The sequence below is a fragment of the Balaenoptera musculus genome, chromosome 4 (genome assembly GCF_009873245.2).
Source record: "Balaenoptera musculus isolate JJ_BM4_2016_0621 chromosome 4, mBalMus1.pri.v3, whole genome shotgun sequence".
Classification (NCBI taxonomy): domain Eukaryota; kingdom Metazoa; phylum Chordata; class Mammalia; order Artiodactyla; family Balaenopteridae; genus Balaenoptera; species Balaenoptera musculus.
The window spans coordinates 135369579-135390581 of NC_045788.1; the positions used below are offsets into that span (position 1 = coordinate 135369579).

Below are 21003 nucleotides of genomic sequence, written 5' to 3' on the forward strand. Positions count from 1 at the left end.
CTGAGGCTGGGAAGTCAATGGCTAATGTCTAGAATCATCTGAAGGCTTGTTCATTCACATATCTGGTGCTGGGGAAGATGATTCAAAGGCTAAGACTGCCACCTTGAGTGCCCACTGTAGACTCTCTAAGTGGTGGGGACTTGCCCACAAACGGCAACATCAAGGCAGTCAGATTTCATACTTGGTGGCCCAGGGCTCCAGCGAAGAAGGCAGAAACTACATGGTCTTTTGAAGCCAGCTTGGAAGCCACACATATTACATCAGGTATACGCTATTAGCTGAAGTATCAATAAGCTGGCCCAGGTTCAAGGAGAGGGGACACATATACCATCTCTCCATCAGAGGAGTGTCAAAGAACGTGTATGCATGGCTGGAGTCGGTGGGGCGGGGACTTTTTAAGACCACTACTGAGGGTGTGGAATGCCTGTTTGGAGCAGAGCCCCACTGCCCTTCCACAAAACCATGTGGAATAATAATAAACTCTTACTGTGTTAAGCCACTGAGGTTTTGGTGGCATCTGTCCATGCCCAACCCAAATAGAATATCTCCTTAAGTCCTCAAAGAGTTAATGAGCTTCCTCCATAAATATCAAATTAACCAAAACAGGAAAGGCTTCTACTTCAGAGGAGTATAGCTCCAGTACTAAATTCATGCTTCAAAAGCAATCAGGTTGGAGTGTATAACTGAGTTACTTTGTTGTACAACAGAGATTGGCACAGAATTGTAAATCAATTGTACTTAAATTAAAAAAAATTTTATTAAAAAAAAAAGCAGCTCGTTGCGCAGTAGTGCGAGCGGCTTCTCGCTTCCCTTTTCGGGACCGACCACCCTCCAGCGTGCTGAGCTGCTAGGAAGCCGCCGTCGGCGAGCTCGTAGGAGCTTGAAACCGTCGTCACCCCTCCGACTTTCACCAGAGGGAAAAAATGGTTGAAGCAGATCGCCCAGGAAAGCTCTTCATCGGTGGCCTCAATACAGAAACAAATGAGAAAGCTCTTGAAGCAGTGTTTGGCAAATATGGACGAATAGTGGAAGTTCTCTTGATGAAAGATCGTGAAACCAACAAATCGAGAGGATTTGCTTTTGTCACCTTTGAAAGCCCAGCAGATGCTAAGGATGCAGCTAGAGACATGAATGGAAAGTCCTTAGAGGGAAAAGCCATCAAGGTAGAACAAGCCACTAAACCATCATTTGAAAGTGGTAGACGTGGACCACCTCCACCTCCAAGAAGCAGAGGCCCTCCAAGAGGCCTTAGAGGCGGAAGAGGAGGAAGTGGAGGAACCAGGGGACCTCCCTCACGTGGAGGGCACATGGACGATGGTGGCTATTCCATGAATTTTAACATGAGTTCTTCTAGGGGACCACTTCCAGTAAAAAGAGGACCACCGCCACGAAGTGGGGGTCCTCCTCCTAAAAGATCTGCCCCTTCAGGACCAGTTCGCAGCAGCAGTGGAATGGGAGGAAGAGCTCCTGTATCACGTGGAAGAGATAGTTATGGAGGTCCACCTCGAAGGGAACCCCTGCCCTCTCGTAGAGATGTCTATTTGTCCCCAAGAGATGATGGATATTCTACTAAAGACAGCTATTCAAGCAGAGATTACCCAAGTTCTCGTGATACAAGAGATTATGCACCACCACCAAGAGATTATACTTACCGTGATTATGGTCATTCCAGTTCACGTGATGACTATCCATCAAGAGGCTATAGTGATAGAGATGGGTATGGTCGTGATCGTGACTATTCAGATCATCCAAGTGGAGGTTCCTACAGAGATTCATATGAGAGTTATGGTAACTCACGTAGTGCTCCACCTACACGAGGGCCCCCGCCATCTTATGGTGGAAGCAGTCGCTATGATGATTACAGCAGCTCACGTGACGGATATGGTGGAAGTCGAGACAGTTACTCAAGCAGCCGAAGTGATCTCTACTCAAGTGGTCGTGATCGGGTTGGCAGACAAGAAAGAGGGCTTCCCCCTTCTATGGAAAGGGGGTACCCTCCTCCACGAGATTCCTACAGCAGTTCAAGCCGCGGAGCACCAAGAGGTGGTGGCCGTGGAGGAAGCCGATCTGATAGAGGGGGAGGCAGAAGCAGATATTAAAAACAAACAAAACTTTGGACCAAAATCCCTGTTCAAAGAAACAAACAAAAGTGGAACCTATTCTATCATAACTACCCAAGGACTACTAAAAGGAAAGATTGTGTTACCTTTTTAAAATTTCCTGTTAAGTTCCCCTTCCATAATTTTTATGTTCTTGTGAGGAAAAAGAGTAAAACATGTTTAATCTTTGATTTTATGACATTGCTTTCAACAAGCAAATGTTAAGTGTGTTAAGACTTGACATGTGTACTAGTATTGTAATTTTCCAAGTAAAAGTGTCCCTAAAGGCCACTTTTCTATAAGATTTTCCCCAGTAAATGATGAGGCAAGCAATTCTAAGATCTTTCACAAAATATCTATTCATCTAAAATGGAGAGATGAATCCTCCTGCCTGTACAAACAAGCTAGCTATTAGAGGGTGGTCGGGGTATGCTACTCTTAGGATTTCAGAGTGTCTTCAAACTGAAATCTCAATGTTCTCAGTATGAAAAACCTGAGATCAGATGCTTATATTGTAAGGAAAATGCTATTCGCCCAGTAAACCCAAAAAAGCAAATGGATAATGCTGGCCATATTTTGCTTTTCTGACATTTCCTTGGGAATCTACAAGAACCTCCCCTTTTCCCCTCCCCAATAAGACCATTTAAGTGTGTGTTAAGCAACTACAGAATACTAAATAAAAAGTTTGGCCAAAACCAACCATGAAGCTGCAAAAAAAAAAAAAAAAAAAAGCAATCAGGTTACGCAACTTTAAACCAACATCCCCCAAACTGTGTTTGGAGGAACACAGTATATATGTCCAATTTTTTTAGCAAGAAAACGGAGGTTCTCAATAAAGCCACAATAGCATGTACCTGCCCCCAACTGCCTGCTAAGTGGCCGTGTCAAACATCGGAGATCAGCCTCAACACTAACCGTCAAACAATCCTCTCCTGAGTCCCAAAAACTACTTTCTCTAAGATCCATTCTAGTATAGCTCCTCTCCAAACCCACATTATGTTTGTATCTTTGTGTATGTAAATTCCTGTCTTTGGTCAACTTTGGTGCAGAGGAGAGAGTATGGGTTTGAATTCTACTATTTGACCAGTTATTTCCAATAAGTATGTCAAAGTATAATTCTATGTCTAAAGTTGAACTAAAAGCTGGATTGCGGGGTGAGGGATCTACTGAAGACTTGTTAGCAAAGGCTAAGATCTGAAGTAGCTTTTCGTCTCCCTAGGGAGGCAAGATGGGCACACAAAATCATATTAGTCATCTGATCGTGTATGATAAGGACATTATCAGAGTCACGAGAAAGGAGATGAGAATTGGTTAAAGTAGAAGGAGACAGCTTTAGAGAGGGAACTGGATTCAGCTTGTCTTTGCAAGGAAGACAGATTGGACTGTAAGGGGAGGAGAAAGAATGCACAGAATGTGTAGAGGCAAGAATGCTCAGGGGAGGATGTGGTGCAAGGAAGAAACCAGACAGCTGGACTATGTACAGTGTCCTCACAAAGCATCAAGTTATCAAAGTTATTGATAGTTCCAAAGTCATTGTGATCCAGTGGAGAACCTGACTCAGCCCACTTCCCAAGGGCTTCAGACCAGATGGAAAACTAGGTTCCTCTTATTTTATTCTATGACCTGGAGCAGCTTGAAAAAAGCAAGAAAAGTCAAGAGCCTGGGATGAGGTGGGCTGTGAAACAGAAGGTCCTGGGCACAAATCCAACTCTGCTTCTCAATCGCAGATGAGGACTTAACTCATCCACTCCTCAGCTTCCCCTTTTGCCAAATGAGTATGAAATTCTCATTAACATGACTTCTCTATGGATTAGTTTGACACTGTGTGTAAAGTTCCCAGCACTGTTATGGTTACATGGTAGATGTTCAAAAGAAGGTGTGTGTTATCATCACCATCATCATCATTATCATCACCATCACCTCATTAACAAAATGAAAGATCCCAAGGATAAATTCCAAGCTATGCTTTGGAAAGAAATAGACTAGAAAGATAGAGATTTGTAGAGAACACAGGGCTCATGAGTCCTGAGTCAGCAATAGAATGTGCTTCAACTAAAAAAGTTAATTTAAGAATATTTTCCATCCGCGGTTTGTTGAATCTGCAGATGCGGAACCCACGGGTATGGAGGCCGTGTCAAACATCGTAGTAATGAAACTGTAGTAATGAAACAAGGAAAGAGCAGCATTATAAAATCCCAATGCAAGTTAGTGTTGACTTCTCAGGAGGAGCGGGGAGGACAGATGTCAATGAACATTATAGGCAGTATTCTAGTTCTTGGATTGTGTGGAGGCTTGATGCCTGTAACGTATCATTAATAAATGAATAAGTAAAATGGGAGAGGGCCATGCACGAACCGATGATGATAGCTCAAATATCAAGTAAAATCAAATACTGCCCAGTTCTCTACTTGGTTATGTGAATGATGAGAAAATGTCCTCATGTAAGAGTCTTCCATCCTCTGAACACTGAAGCAAAATAATTATACTCATTAAAGAAAAAATGTTAATTTAAGAATATCATTTTAAAAAAAGGAAGTACTAATGTCTGCTGCAACATGCAACATGGATGAACATTGGAAACACTATGCTAAGTCAAAGAAACCAGATGCAAAAACCATATTGTAAACTAGAGATGATCATACTAAGTGAAGTAAGTCAGAAAGAGAAAGACAAATAGCATATGATACCATTTATATGTGGAATCTAAAATATGACACAAATGAACTTACCTATGAAACAGAAACAGACTCACAGACATAGAGAACAGACTTGTAGTTGCCAAGGGGGAGGCGTGTGGGGGGAGGGATGGAGTGGGAGTTTGGGGTTGGTAGATGCAAACTATCAATGTTATATATAGAATGGATAAACAACAAGTTCTTACTGTGTAGCACAGGGAACTATATTCAATATCCTGGGATAAACCGTAATGGAAAAGAATGTGAAAAAAAATGTATATATGTGTATAACTGAGTCACCTTGCTGTATGGCAGAATTTAGCACAACATTGTAAATCAACTATACTTCAATTAAAAAAAAAATAGAAAAAGACCGTATTGTATGAGTCCATTGATATGAAATGTCCAGAACAGACAAATCCATAAAGACAGAGAACAGATTAGGGTTTTCCAGGGGTTCTGGAGAAGAGGCAATGGGAGTAACTGCTTAATGGGTTCAAGGTTTCCATTCTGGGTGATGAAAAGTTCTGGAACTAGACAGTAATGATGGTTGCAAAACATCATGAATGTACCTAATGCCACTGAATTGTACACTTTACAGTGGTTAAAATGGTAAATTTTAAATTATGTGTATTTTAACACAATAAAAAAGTGGCATCCAAATATATTAGCAGAAAACTAACATTAAAAATCAGGGAACTAGTGGGAAGCAGCCACATAGCACAGGGAGATCAGCTTGGTGCTTTGTGACCACCTGGAGGGGTGGGATAGGGAGGGTGGGAGGGAGACGCAAGAGGGAGGAGATATGGGGATATACGTGTATGTATAGCTGATTCACTTTGTTATAAAGCAGAAACTAACACACCATTGTAAAGCAATTTTACTCCAATAAAGATGTTAAAAAAAAAAAGCAGGGAACTAACTCTCTCCTAACACTCAGAATTTAAGACCCGACCCTAGTGAGATGACGGTACAGTATGGATGCATGACGTTAAAAATGACTGATAGAGAAACTGAAGAGCAATAAAAATAATAAAAAGCCTAGAAAAGAGACACTGTGCCAAAAAGTGGTCAGAGATGGAATGACTAACACAGACAGAGGAGACAGCAATAACGTGTAGAAATCGGAGAGGTTATCTGAGATTATCTGACTGCCCATGTATGCTCTATTAAAATAACAAGATTGTCCTTGCATAATTCCCCACTCTAATTCATTTCAGCAAAAGTCCCACCCCAGAACCACTGGGGCACTGAATGCCAACTATAAATAAACCGTGTTTATTTGTAAACAATACTGTGAAACAATTCTGTATTGTAATCAATTTTCGTATTTTCCCAAATTTCAATGCATAGAGAAACTCGAATCTTGGTGTAATATTTTCCCCACGAATAGGGAAAGTTGATACTTTCACCATTTGGAAGACAGAGAGAGAAGGATGCTTTCTGGAGAAGGAGTTAAAAGATGTTAAACTGAGTAGAAGGTGGACCATTGTGCACAACTCTCCCCTCACTACAGCTGGTCATCTGCTGGAACCAGTGAGCAGAGTGGCACTTGCTGCCTGAGAGGGAAGTGGCTGAATTAGGGAAGCCCTTTATTTGGAGGAAAGCCCTTCATTTGGAGGAAAGCTTTGTTAGCAAGGACAGCTACGGGGCTGTGATCAGAACGCCCAGCTGAGGCTACCCCAGGAGTCCTGTAAGAGAAAGGCCTGAGCTCGTGCTGTCAGGCTCAGCTCTGAGTCGGCAAACAAATATACAGTTTTTGAGTTAAAGTTTCATGTAGTGCTGTAATAACTAATCTTGCTTCGATGTTCATAAGGTCATCATTTTGGAATCTGTAGACTGACAGTAATAACTCCACGTATCAGGCTGCCTGAATCCAATTACAAATATCTCATCTATAGTGGCAGCAACTTGGAGTGAGGTGAAACTTGGAAGAAAGGCTGGAAAAGTTCCATCCGGACCGCTAGCCTGAAAAAAATGCTGATAAACATGAAACTTATCAACAATTCTGAAATGTCTTTCCCAGATGATAGAAACATTTTACACTATGAGCTTTTTGAGGACTCTTTTTCGGAGAAGCCTTACTGCACACCATGGGTTCAGAATGCAAATCACCACCTACAGTGGAAGAAAGAGATAAATTTAAAAAGCAGATTTTCAGAGAAAAACCCAAAGGAAGACAAACAAATGGACAAATGGGGTAGGGGAGGTGAGATGAAGGGACGGAGTGAGATGAGGAGGGACAGAGATGAAAATAAGAAAGATCCCAAAAAGGAGACTCACTTCATCTCTTCAAATTTCCTGGTGTCCTGATGGAGTAATGGGAGATTCCAACATAAATGGGAGGATCTAAGTAAAGGATCAGGGGACATCAGCTGGCTTTTTATTTGTTCCCAGACCCAAGCGGTGTCCACCTCTCAGCTGACACCTCTGTCACCCATGGGTGGCCCCTGATCTGCTCCAGCTAAGTTTGTTTCCTTGTTGACCAACACGCCAACACATCACAACAAGAAGGTGGCATGGAAAATGACTTAAAACATGCATCATGCTCATAGGAAGAGAGTCAGTCTTCTTATCTGCCCCTGCAAAATAGGAATTGCACAAAAGGACACTCTGTCATCGTAAAAGAACGATGCGCAGCCAGGCTGACCCGTATTCCTAGGGCTTGGAGAACGAGGAGGCCAGTCAAGGCTCTATCTCCCCTGACACCAGGGCGCAGGGCCACACTCCCATCTACTCACTTAGCTGTGAACGCCAAAAGTTCTGCAATCCTTTCTAGACTTCAGAACCATAAGGATTACAGTGTCCTATCTCAAGAAGAAAGGAAGTGCCTTTTTTTTTTTGGATTAGGTTTGGTTTGTTGTTTGTTTTGCTCTGTTTCCACTTGCTCTCAGGTCAGCTACCCACTCTTCAGAACGGAACCAGACTTCCTGTGCACCGTGAACAGGACCCTGGCTTTTTCCCCAGGCCTCCTGCAGAACTTCTAGCACCTTCCTCACACAGATTGCAGGTAGGAGATTAGAAGCACAGAGCTCTGGAATTGGAAGGACGGAAAAGAAGATGTAAATAAAGGTCCACCTTTCAATCTCCTGGGACTCCAGTTCAAATTTAAGCGCTCAAAACAGTGACTCTCTCCTAGAGAAAGGGAGCCGCTGTTCCATCCACAGTGCAACAGGCTGTTTCCTGGCTGGTGCTGCCCATCTCTGGGCTAAAGCCAGAGTGCCCGCTGCATGAGCTGTGAGCACACGTGGTCCAGCAGAAACCCCTTCGTTTTCCACATTTGTCTCTTTAAAATGTCGGTAAGGTCCACTTTCTCCCTGCATTGCATCTGTTTCCCTGGCATCCCACGTTTCTGTTACAGAGAGCTAAATCCTTGATTTATTGCTTTCTCTTTTTAAAAGTAAGACAATGTAGGTTCAAGACATTTAGCAAATGTCTCCAGCTAAGCCAAAAATTTAAAGATGAGGAAGGATTTGGAATTCCCTATACTATTCTCCTGTGACCAGGTTGTGTGTTGTTTGTTTCCCGGGCATGTTGTGATACGAGGCTCTTTGACTACATATAAAGATGTCTTAATTGGTCTCAGTGATTTCCAGCTTGCAAGACATCACCTAGAGCTAGACTGGTACAAATTTTTAAAATTTTTAATTAGCATTTTAAAAATTAAAAATAAACCTTAGAGTTACATCAGTCCATATTCAAATGCTCTGGGCATCAGTCCCAGCTACTCACCAGCTGGTGACTTGAGACCAGTTACCTAACTTCCCCATGCCTCAGTTTCCCGCATCTACAAAACTCTGATGAGAATTCCTGCCCTACCTACTTGGCAATACTAAAATGGGAAAATGCTACGAATTATAAAGCATTCAAAGGTGCTGTCTTATGACTGAGAATACCAACTTGTTCACTGGGGGACTTGCAGGTTATGCTCAAGTCATTGGAGAGTAAGACACAAGTAACTTCCTACTAAACTACTGAACTACAGGGCTTCTTCCAGAACCCATCCATGTGAGTGCTAGTAGCTACCTTTCCATCTACGGTATGGAACACCTGTTTTTACAGAATGATCATCTGAGTGCAGCTGTTTCCAAATCTAAAAATAAGTCAAGGTATAAGCAATCTTTAAATTTTTAAATTATATGGTAAAGTCAACTTTTTCCCCTTTGGTGTACAGGTCTACGAATTTTCATACGTATAGATTGGCCTAACCAACAAACCAATCAGCGTACTGACCAGTTCCATCACCTAAAACATTCCCTTAATGGACACATTCTTTCTCCCTCTCCCCACCTCACAGCACGTGCAAGCATGGATCTGTTCTCCAGGTCTATTCTGACCTTTTTGGAAAACGTCATCTAAATGGAATCATACAGTATTCAGCTGTTTGAAACTGGCTGTTTTTCACTCAGCATAGCATCTTTGAGAATCATCATCAAAGTTATTGTCTGTTTCTTTTCATTACTAAATAGTATTCCCTGGTACTGATGTACCACAGTTGGTTTAACCATTCACCTGGTAAAGGACATCTGGTTTATTTCCACATCTTAGCGATTATTAATAGAGCGGCATAAACATTCACGTGTAAGTTGTTGCGTGAGCCTAAGTTTTCATCTCTCTAGGGTAAACACCTAGGAGTGGGATTGCTGGGTCATCCAAATCATTCTTTTATAGTGACAGGTAAATTTCAACATCACATTAAATCTCCAGATTTTTTTTTCAAGTCAATCTCTTAAAATAAGAGACTAAAAACACTATTAAACAACACTCAAAAACTCATGTACTCTACCCTCTCTCAAAATTTGAGGTTTTGATATTTTTGTGCTATTTTTGAGTGTTTTCCATAGATATTTAAAATGTCATTTTAGCACATTGTAAATAATTTTCAGTGATTCTATCAAGAGTTATTTTTATCAGCTAAGAAACATCCATTTGACTTTCTGAAATAAAGACAAAATAAAGCTAAGTAGAAAGGGGGTTCAACATCAGAGTTTGAGTTAACACAGACCGGATCTAGCATAATTTTGAAGCCACTAAGGCTGAACTTTATGAAGAACACTCCTTCAACACTACTCATCAAGTAACCCTTGGGGTGTTTGAAGATACTTTTTAGGAGTGCCCCCAAAGGCCTGGATTTAGCATTTGTTAAGCAGTCCTGGAGGAAGCCACAGTCCCTGGAGTTTTGTGAGCCAGTCTCTACGTGGTATCTCTTGCCCTGAGCCTCATGGGTCCCACGGGCCCCAGAACAATCTTCATTCCCATGGTTGAAGATGACAGCATAATGTCAGTGTACTTAAAATTCAATTTCATTCTTCCTAATCTATGCTCCATTATGCAGGCCTTTGAAATAGTCTCCGAAGAAGGTAAGCCTTCTATTGATTCCCATTCTCCTACATAGCAACTGGTGTGTAGCAACCCATAGTATAATATGAGGGGGAGAAAATATTGATTCTAGGAAACTTAATATTATTAAAAGACAGTTGTATTAAATCTCTTTCCTGGACTTAGCTGAGCGCTTTTTTTTTTCTTTCCCATTTTCAGAAAATCAATGAAGCTAATACCCTTGTTAGTTTTAGAGTTTCTACGACAGCAGTTTCATGTCATCATAGAACCATCGGAAGGTTTGTAGGCTCAGCGCTCGAAGCTTGCAGCCCTTGACTGACTGACGATAATAACATTCTTCTCTTTAGTTTTTTCTCTTTAGCTATTCTGCCACTCAGAGGGGGCAAGTTGTATTCGAATTACATTTTCCATGTTATCTGTTTTCTCCGGTGTGTAAAAGTCTCAAGATAATGCTTAGCCTTCACCATAAAATGCCTAAGTGCCTATGATAAAGTTCATTTCACAAATGCAATTTGCAGTTTGAGAGAAGTCTAAAGAAATAAAACCAACAGGAATCAACATGGTGGGGGGGGGGGTTGCTTGATGGAGAACACCTGCCAACTGAAAACCCCAGAATCTGCTATTTAAGACTGTGTAAGTCACATTGGTTTTTCTGTGGACCATCCAAACATGAGCTTTCCTTTTTATAAGAAGCAGCTGCTTCTGATTTGTGACAAGATTAAAGCATTTTGGAATCTCTTTCCAGCATCCAAGTTCTGATAGAATGTCTGCTATGTCATTATCAAATATAACAAGACTGTAATATGGCTCCAGAGTCAATGAACCAAAGACTGGAATCTTCTTCTAATTATATAATATGAAACTTCTTGTAATTCTGATGCCATGAATTTGGAATTTGTGATTAATATGAGTTAGACTGCTAAGCAAGCATTTTCATCATAGATACTGCAAACAGTATTTTAAAAATAAGATGGCAAGAATAATGCTGAAACTATGTGAAAAACAAACTGTTTTCAAACCCCCTCAAAGACTTTAGAAGCCACAATTAGCATGCAAATATTTGTGGTGCTTTTTATAGTTATTTTATATCCCTTTCCTCTGGCTCCTCTTGAGAGTGGTATTCTCAGCTTCCAACTGACCAAGTCCACCTGGACATTTCAGACACCATGAATTGATTTGCCCCAAACTGGACTGGATATTTGTATTTCTTGCTCACTGTCTCTCTTCCTGTTTTCCCACTTTCCATGAAAGGACTCATCTCTACCGTCACCTAAAAGAGAAATCTGAAAAGCAACCAAGGACCGTTGGTTGACGTTGACACTGTTTAAGAAATATCTGTCTAACTTGACTCCTCTCCCCTAGAATTCATCCTGTTGCTGCTTCCTCCCCACTCACCGGACCCCTGAAAGGCCTCTTACCTACCAGCATCTCTGGGTGTCCCAGAGACACCCTCCTGAAAAAAGCAAAGCATCAGATCATATTGAAAACTGACCTTGGCTTCATATTGCCCATCAGATAACATGCCGAGTCACCAGCACCCTGTGCTGGGAAGGCTCTGGACTCAAAGATGATGCACATGAGCTTGAGCAGATACCAGAGCAGAAATGCCTGCGTCCTCTTTGGCTGAAGGTGGGAGACCCAAATGGCTCGAACAGGAGTTTTTGTCAGTGATACTTACACAAAATGGGTCATAGAGGTGAAGGGGGTCCAGACCAGTGGAGACGTGAAAATCAGCCTGAGACTTTTTGACTGTATCCCTCCATCCGTGGGGAATCATGGTATGTCATGAGCAGAAGAGGCAGAGAGAAGCAATGTCTAATTGGAAACACCAATCCCCTCCCCTACTGCCACACAAACAACTAAATGATGTCATTAGGCTACTAGCTATTTTTGCTAGTGACTACTTCATTTGTCTTTCATGGGAAACAAGGACAGAAAGAGAGATTTATTGACAAGTAACTCTTTAGGAGCTTCCCTTGAATACACTTTGAATTTTTAAGTAACACTTTGTACTGGCTCTACAGACATAAATACTGTTTCACAGATTTACAATGTATTAGTAGTAGTATATAGCTTAACTGTGATGGTCCTTTCTCCAGAGGATAAAAAAATAGAAATATAGTACATCATCAGATAAAGTACTAACATATTAATGAGGGGACTTCATTTCTTTGAACCAAAGAAAACAAAAAAATATGATGAAGAATGCATTAATGAGTGTTTCAAACTTAAGTGCCTGGCCCTTTTAGTCCAAAGCCATTTTATCAGATAATCTCATTCAAAGTAAGACACGGTGGTCCTATGTGTTATCGCCTCCATTTGAGAAGATCATTTAAAAATCATTTAAAAGGGAGTTGGTATGTATACACCACAATTTGTTTATCCAACCATCCACTGACGAACATTTGGGTTCAGTCATTTAAAAAAATGAAGTACTGACACATGCTATAACACGGATGAACCTTGAAACGTTATGCTAAGTGAAAAAAGCCAGAAACAAAAGACATGTTGTATGATTTCATTTATATGAAATGCCCAGAACAGGCTAATCCATAGACAGAGAAAGCAGATCTGTGGTTGCCAGGGGCTGGAGGGAGAATGAGGGATGACTGCTTAGTGGGTACAGGATTTCCTTTTGGGGTGATGAAGTTGTTTTGGAACTAGATAGAGGTGGTGGTAATACAGTGCTGTGGGTCTACTTAATGCCACTGAATTCTTCACTTTAAAATGGTTAATTTTGTGTTATGTGACTTTCACCACAATTTTAAAAGGGGGGAGGCGGTCTGTAGATGGTCATCCAGGAGGCTGTTACAGTGAAATTTCAGACATTGTGGCAATAGGGTAGAGGTTTCCTATTAAAGAGCTTTCTCAGGGTCCCTAAATCACAGGAATGAGTTTGCCTTTATCCAGGACTGAACTTGCCTCAGATAAAAAGTCCTCACTGTGGCTTGTCTGGGAAGCCAAGGTTAGCTCGCAAGAAAGGAAGGAGAGTTGGCCTCAACCTTCCACTGGCATGGATCCATCCTCTGGGCAGAAAAAGAAATAATAAGTAACTAATGCTGACTGGAATTAATTTTATTATTATCCTTATGCTATGCTGACCTTTTCTTTTCTGTGGCCTAAAATTAGATCTTGTGTTGTTTATCCAACTTTTGCCTGGGATTCTTTTTTAAGTTGTATTGATTCCCTACTGCTGTGGCAGCAGAACCAAGCCAAGGCGAGACCTGGTGGTTACACACAGTTTACTTTATGGTTTCACCCTCGGACACAGACCAAGGCAGCGACATTTGTTTCTGGTTATTGATGACACATGTGTTTCATCTTTCTTTCTCATGCCCCAGGCTAACCTGGGAAGCCTACCCAGGGCCTTACGCAAGGGAGCCCCTGGTTGCTGAGGCTGCAGACTATAGAGTCAAGAAGTCTGAGACTTGAAGACCCACCCACCCGATTCCCATTGGATAAGAATGCCAGCCTTTCTCAGGGCAGGAAATCAACATCATGAGGGCAAAGGATAAAGAAGAAACTAGATGGAAGTGAGCTTTGAGTAGGTATAGTTTTGCTGTCATGCTTTTTGATGTGAGTGGGTGTACATTCAACTTCGCCTTTCTATGAAAAAAATCACCAGGAAGAGGGCACAGCTGTCAGGGTCCATTCAAACGACAGAAATCACTCTAGTTATTTTAACAAGGAAGATGTAATGCAAAGAAATGTTAACTATAAAAGATGTTTAACTATTTTATTTTTAAAAAGGGACCCTAAAGAAGTAGCATTACCTTTAGGATGAGGAAGAGAGATAAAAGGACAAAGAATTAGGAGAGAAGCCCCCTCTTGCCACCCACAAGGCTGAGACTCAGAGCTCATCAGAGGGGACTCAGCTACCACAAGAACTTACAACCTGCTGGTGGTCAAGAAGCATTCTGGAAGGCAAAGGCCAGAGACGGTCTGGAGAAGCAGCCTGTCATTGTAGGGGTGTGTGTGGGAAGAGCTTCTGGGAAGTGGCCACCAGCAGGGAGAGCATGGCCAGAGGTCAACAGCCAGAGTTCAGCTGCATAGGCCACTGGGCCACTGCAGAGGAGGGTAACGCTGAATCCAGAACTCTGAATCCAGAACTCAGGAACAAAGAGCTTTCACCTTGCACTGCCATTCTAAAACCCTCCTGTGATGAAGTTAACATTTGGCCAGTGGGCAAAGGAGAAATGTTTAGAGGGTCCAGCTCCAGTATCACAAATCAGGGCAGAGAAGAGTCAATCTGGAGCTGGGAGACAATACATTGACACTTTGCACAGATGGGGACCCCCATTCTAGATCTGGTCTCACTTCAAGGGCAGGCAGACCCTTCACCTCAGTGAACTGCTATCATGGTATCTCCATCCCTGGGAGGAGCACGGACAACATTCTTCATCAACTCCATTTGCCAGTACTCAGTGATATATCCGGGTGAGTCAAGGGACATCATTAAACTTTCAAAAACAGTGGTTGATAAATATTTTCACAGCATCTCAGGTGGAGGAGAAAGATAAAGAGGAGGACTTTCGTAAACTTAGATGTGGCCCCAAATGGCTGTATTTTCACCAAAATCAGTTTCCTTTTCCTCCTGAGCATCCAGCTAGACTCTGTTCCCAGCTTCCTCTTACAGTTAGGCAGAGGCCACATAACTGATTCTAGCCAATGGGATGTAAGCAAAAGTAATATATTCCACTCCCAGGCCTGGCCCTTGGAACAGCCCCTGCCCTTATGTCCTCTCTCTTCCAGGACCCACTAGCTGCTTGCAGAAGAGGGGGTCTGCGGTCTTAGGGAATGGCAGAGCTTCTAGGGAAGGAGCCTAGGGCCCCGAGTTACCTTTTGGAGGAGAGGATCCCTGGAGAGTTGCCCAGCCAGATACACCCACATTGGGCCGTGATGATGGAAAGAATGAGCCCTTAGTGCACTGGTTTCCAGACCAGCAGTGTCAGTATCACTTGCAAACTTGTTAAAAATGCAAATCCCCGGCTTCGACCAAGGCATACTCAATTAGAAACCCTACGAGAGGGTTTCTAAAAGCCCTTTATTTTAATAAGGAGATTTAGACACTCTAAAGTTTGAGAACATCTGCCTTATTGTGTAAGGACACTGAGATTTGGAGGGTTTTTGTTAAGCCACTTAGATAACTATCTACAGGGAGTCCCAACATAAAAATCATAAACTGAGTCCTTGGTAATCAATTAAAATTTGACTGTTGCTTCACTAGAGACCTTTGTCACGGCTCCATTAATTCCAAGCCTGGACCAAGCTGATTAGGTCTTCATAAGGTTGAAGACTTAACTAACCTTGGGTATCACCTGTGACATTTGACCGGGAACCGGAAAACCAGGACTGGGTTCATTAATTGAATTTTTTTTAGACAAGTCACTTAGCCTGCTCATTTTATTGCCTCTGCAAAAAGCAGATCAATTCCAACCCATTTAGTAGTTACCTGGAGGAAAAATCCTCAGACAAGCATGAGCCAATAGATTGCATGTCCATGTTTAGAGAAATTCCATATGATTGTTTTTATATCCATCAAACTTTAGAAAACAGAAGACAAAACCCAGCAGCTCTTCAACTCCATACTCCAGCTGCAAACAGGGGACTGCACAGAAACAAACGATCTAGGTTAACTCATTTTCAATTTAGAACTTTCCAAACGCGAAGTTTTCTATTTCAACTGTTGGCCAAAATGTAATGCCATCTCTACAAAAATTGGGGTTGTTTAACTTCCCAAATATAAAGTCCAAATTTTAGGGTTTTTGAAATCACATTTCCCAGGGGAAAAAATATCATCATTTCAGGGAAACGGGAAGCTTGGAAAGAGCATCTAATATCAAAGCAATGTGTTTAATTAGCCACGTGGGTAAACAAGGGCAGCCAGGAATGCGGCGGCTCAGAGGAGAGTCATGGCATTTAGTTCCAGCTCCGTGCAAAGCCACATCTTCAGCACTTAGTTCAGAAGTAATTACCATCTCGCTGGCCCTCGGGTAGAGGGAGAAAAGAAATAACTATATTCATCTTGTGATTAAATGGCAATTAGCAGCTAAGTGCCCTGCAATAATGTGGCACTTACCACCTCATCACAGTATCAGCAGCTTCCCTGGCCAATCCCACCAGCCCGCTGGGTATCAGAGCACAGTGCTGCATGGCTAGGACCCTAGGGAGGACCCGGGCACCAGCCAACATAGGCCAGAGTGAGGCGCAAGTTAGTGGATAAATGGGGACTCTACAGCCAAGCTGCCTGGGTTCCAAATACAACCCCGCCACTTATCAACCTGCCAACTTGGCCGAGTTACTTAAATCTTTCTCAGCCTCAGTGTCCTCATCTGAAAATTGGGGGAAAGAGTTGTTTCTAACACATAGCATGGTGAGTGTGAGGCGTAAGTGAGTTAATAGATGCAAAGCGTTCAGGAGAGCTCCCAGAACACGGAATATTCTCAGTCAAAGATGGCTAATATTTCCCCATGCTTCTCCTTCACGGGGCTGGAACAGATTAACTCTTTCCAGCCATGCATGATTTAATGCTAAAAATAATTTTAAATGTATTGTACTGCCAAAAACAGAAACAAACACAAACACAAACAAAAAACCCTCTCTTATACTAGCCTGTCCCTTTGGTTCTGGATGAATTCTGATTTATCCTGTACCTGCGGGACCACCGTCAATTGTTCCAAATTGTGAAACAAATAGAAGCAACATCCGGGAAGGCCTGAACGGAAATTTTTTATTTCCCCAAAAGAACAAGGCTATGGATTCAGACAAGAAACTGGGAAGTTCAACATCTCAAGACAAAAATGAATGAGGATGGACCTAAGGAAGGCCAAAGGGATGATGGGTGTGGCCAGCTCTTGATTATCTACATTTATAGCCACTGGTTGCTTCTCAGGCTGACGTCTCCTCTCACCACAGATATTGTGAACTCGGTGCACAAATGATTTCTGAAATTAGTTTTAAAACATAATAAATGATAAATCTGTTGCAAAACCATAGAACTTTTTTAAGGTTACCCATTTTGGGCAGCAGGGGTCATTTGTTCTTAGATGCTTTCCTAACCCCTGCCCTACTTTGCTCTGCACAGCTGGGACCTGCATTTCCCATGCTCCCTGCCAATTAGCTTTGTCCAACATGAGACAATGGTAAGACTGGAGAGTCTTACTCTACCTGTAACAGAGATTCCAACAGTGTCTGCACCTCCTATCAGATAGCCCTCCACTCTTGGTTCCCAGCTCCAGCCAGGACATCCCCACTCCGGGTCTCCAGTTCAATATCACATCCTTGCCATGTCCTTCTCCAGCCCAAGAAGTGGCAGCGGAATGTTCTTATTGCTAATCACTGATTGACTAATGGTTCTCTTGTGGTTTCTTAGCTGTAACATCACTTATGTAACCAATTCTCTTTATTAAATTCCCTCTGTTTGAAATACCTAGACTGGATTTTATTTCCTGAAGAAACATTGACTGCTAAACCATCGCTTCATCTATGTTACTTTCTCCCTCTTCCAATATCTCAGTGAGAAAAGCACTGGACTGGGAATCAGGAGCCCTGATTTCTGGTCCCAGTTCTGCCACTAACTGACTGTGTTACCATGGGCATTCTTCTCTGTGCCTCAGTTTCCTAATAAATAAGATGACTGGACTTGGGGATCTCAAATAACACTTTCAGCTATAAAGTTCCCGGACTAGACATTCTGACCAGTGTCACCTGGCACTTCAGAATGTGGGAACCCGTGGCATTGACTTACTCCCTGAGTTGGTTCGCACACATTCACTTGTGTGTCATTTTACATCAGCAGCTGAGTTAGGGCAAGGTGGTCTCGTCTGTTTTGTAGGTGAGGGGAGGGTCTGCATGTGTGGAGGGGTGGCCACACATATTCATGTATGTACTTGCGATTCCCTAAGAAACATTCATAGGGGTATTATTCTCTCTCTATGCATGATTTAAACTTATAAAGAACTGAGCATGTTAACATTGCGAGATGAGGATTGGTGAGGATGATACTATCCAAATTAACATTTCAGCCAAATTAATATAAAGATACTAAATAATAAGCATGAATCCATGATACATGTGGAGCCTCAGCAAGTAGATTTCTATTTTCTTTCTCTTCTCCGAACTAGCAGTTCTCGTTTTCTCCTCACAAGACAGCATGATCAATTATGGGTCACACATGGGTATAGCCATGGAAAACTTCCAGTGTGCTATATGTAACCTGACCCCTTCTGCTTTTTCTCATCATTATGCAAAAATTCTTATTGTTTTCTATTGCCTTCAATACTTATAGAGTTAGTTTTTAATTCATTTTAGGCTAGAGTTACAATCAAGTACATATTTAAGTCAGTTATCAATTCACGTCCTTTACTGATAGAACTTTTTTTTTTAATTTTTATTTTTGGCTGCATTTGGTCTTTGTTGCTGCATGCGGGCTTTCTCTAGTGGGGGCTACTCTTCATTGCGGTGCGCAGACTTCTCATTGTGGTGGCTTCTCTGGTTGCGGAGCACGAGCTCCAGTCATGCGGGCTCAGTAGTTGCAGCACACGAGCTCAGTAGTTGTGGCTCGCGGGCTTAGTTGCTCCGCGGCATATGGGATCTTCCCAGACCAGGGACCGAACCTGTGTCCCCTGCATTGGCAGGCGGATTCTTAACCACTGCACCACCAGGGAAGTCCCTAGAACTTTTAAATATAAGTTTATATGCATGCATGTGTGTTTACATACATCTCACACACACACTCACAAAACTCAACCTTGAAGATATTTCTACAGTGAAAAGTCTCATAAAATTTTTCTTCTCATCAACATAGTCTTAAACTTCACCCAAAAGTAATCCATTTTCTTTTAACTCCTCAGTGCTTCATAAAAAGACTGATATCTTCTTTTTATCAGAAACCAGTACTGAAATATTCATCTATAACTGCAATGTCCAATATGGTAGTCACTAAACACATGTGGCTATTGAGTACTTGAGATGTGGCTGGTTCGAATCAATTTATGGCATAAATGTAAAAGCACACCAGATTTTGAAGTCTCAATAGGAGAAAAATAAACATAACATAATCTCATTAATATTTTTATATTGACTGCATGTTGAAATTATAAAATGTTGGACACTTTGTGGTGAAAAAATACTGTTAAAATTAATTCCATGTGTCTCTTTTCATTAGAAAATTTTAAAATACATCACATCCTATTTCTACTGGGCAACACTGATTCTAGAAGTTAAAGGAAATGAAAAGATGCTTCTACCGTGTTTTCTTTCCTTACAGAAGAACTTGGATGAGAAGCAGCAGTATTGACCACAGTTTATGGGGGTGGGGGCAGGGAAGGGCTGAATTTATAGGAAAGATGGTTGTGTTAGGGTTTCAACTTGCTGACACCCAAATCAAACTTCACTCTATACAGAAAATAGCAAAGACCCAATTAACGGTGCTGTACACTGGAAACAGCATCATTGTGTTAATAGCTTGTGCTTTCTTCAAAAGTCCAAGAGAGAAGAGCTTAAGGCACTTTTTCTTATTGACTGAAAGCTGAAGAAAGTAAGGATCTCTGAGTTAAAGTTTCAGAGGCTTGAATTCCCACATGGCCACCCATTTCATTATCATTCAAAAGCACACATCAAGAATAAATCTTACAAATATACACAGGACTTTAAAGCTTTAGGATATTCAGAGGAATAAGATCCCACACACATTCCACCTTACATCTAAATAATTTTATTCATCATCTCAATCCTTGGGCATAGCATGAAGCCTGGTACACCATGGGTGCTTAATGATGTTTGCTAAATTGCACCAAAGGAACAAATTAAGCATGTCAGTTACTGAAAGTTGGACCCACTCATGCTGTTTAAGACAATGAAGCAAAGATGCAGCTCCAGAAATTCAGAAACACAGTTGCAGAAATTACCAAGTACATGCCGCAGCCATTAGAAAGATGAGAAACTAAATCAAGCTTTCTCGGAACGCCATGTTGTTGCTCTATTAGCTAATGAGGATCTCGGTTTTTCTGCTAGGTTGTGTAATAACCATCTTGGTAGTTCTTTAATAGGAGAAAGAAGCCGGGTCTCTTTGCCATCTCAGTCTGTACTGGTTTGCATTATTTTTGTCCAAGCCTTTTACACTTACAAAACAATCTATTGAAACTTTGCATTCTTTTTCCTTTGAATGGATCATGTGGGCACTAGGGTGGAGCTCAGGGGCTTTTGGGTGGATAAGACCAATAACAGGAATTGCTAATGTGGTTTCTATTGAATGTGATGGATTCATTAGGTAAAACCATTTGATAAATCAAGACTACTACATTTTTACTCCTTTCATCTTTGTCTTTTGGATTCCAGGGCGACATTGCTGACACAAAGTACCACTCTGAGCTAAATGAGCAGCCTTGCTTGAAGAAGCTGGTTTAAGGGATAAACACTGCCATTCCTTGATTCTCACAAGCCCCTGCATTTGCCTTGAAGTCACGCTGAAGCTACACTACACAGAAGAGCCCTCGTTCTCCCCAATGAGTTTTAACGATAAGCCCCAAACCTTGGGGAATTTCTTCTTCGCCCTTTCACATAGTAGTCAGTCTGGATGCAACCAGCATGGTCCTTAAAAATCCCAGTTGCATTATTTTTAACAATCAAATGGAATTTGTTAATATATAATACATATATATAAAACGTTGTACCCCATAACCAAGTGGAATTTTTTTTAACATCTTTATTGGAGTATAATTGCTATACAACAGTGTGTTTGTTTCTGCTGTATAACAAAGTGAATCAGCTGTACATATATCCCCATATCCCCTCCCTCTTGGGTCTCCCTCCCACCCTCCCTATCCCACCCCTCTAGGTGGTCACAAAGCACTGAGCTGATCTCCCTGTGCTATGCGGCTGCTTCCCAC

General features: G+C 41.8%; 2 protein-coding genes across 3 annotated transcripts in view; one reads left to right on the forward strand and one right to left on the reverse strand.

Moving 5' to 3' along the window:
• SETD4 (SET domain containing 4) overlaps positions 1 to 21003 on the reverse strand; it is a 448803-nt gene that overhangs the window by 19156 nt on the left and 408644 nt on the right. The window contains exons 17-19 of one of the 2 annotated variants that reach the window (XR_005019637.1): positions 8801 to 8867; positions 7516 to 7808; positions 6643 to 7356 (exon numbers count right to left, since the gene is read on the reverse strand). The exons of the other annotated variant lie outside the window; for it this stretch is intronic. The gene's annotated coding sequence lies outside the window, so the exon portion shown is untranslated. Of the gene's footprint in view, positions 1 to 6642; positions 7357 to 7515; positions 7809 to 8800; positions 8868 to 21003 lie in introns of those variants that run through there. 2 annotated transcript variants of the gene reach the window in all.
• Positions 791 to 2807, forward strand: LOC118893930 (RNA-binding motif protein, X chromosome). The gene has a single exon (XM_036849593.1). It carries the CDS (start codon positions 924 to 926, stop codon positions 2097 to 2099), a length of 1176 nt encoding a protein of 391 aa, XP_036705488.1. The 5' UTR covers positions 791 to 923; the 3' UTR covers positions 2100 to 2807.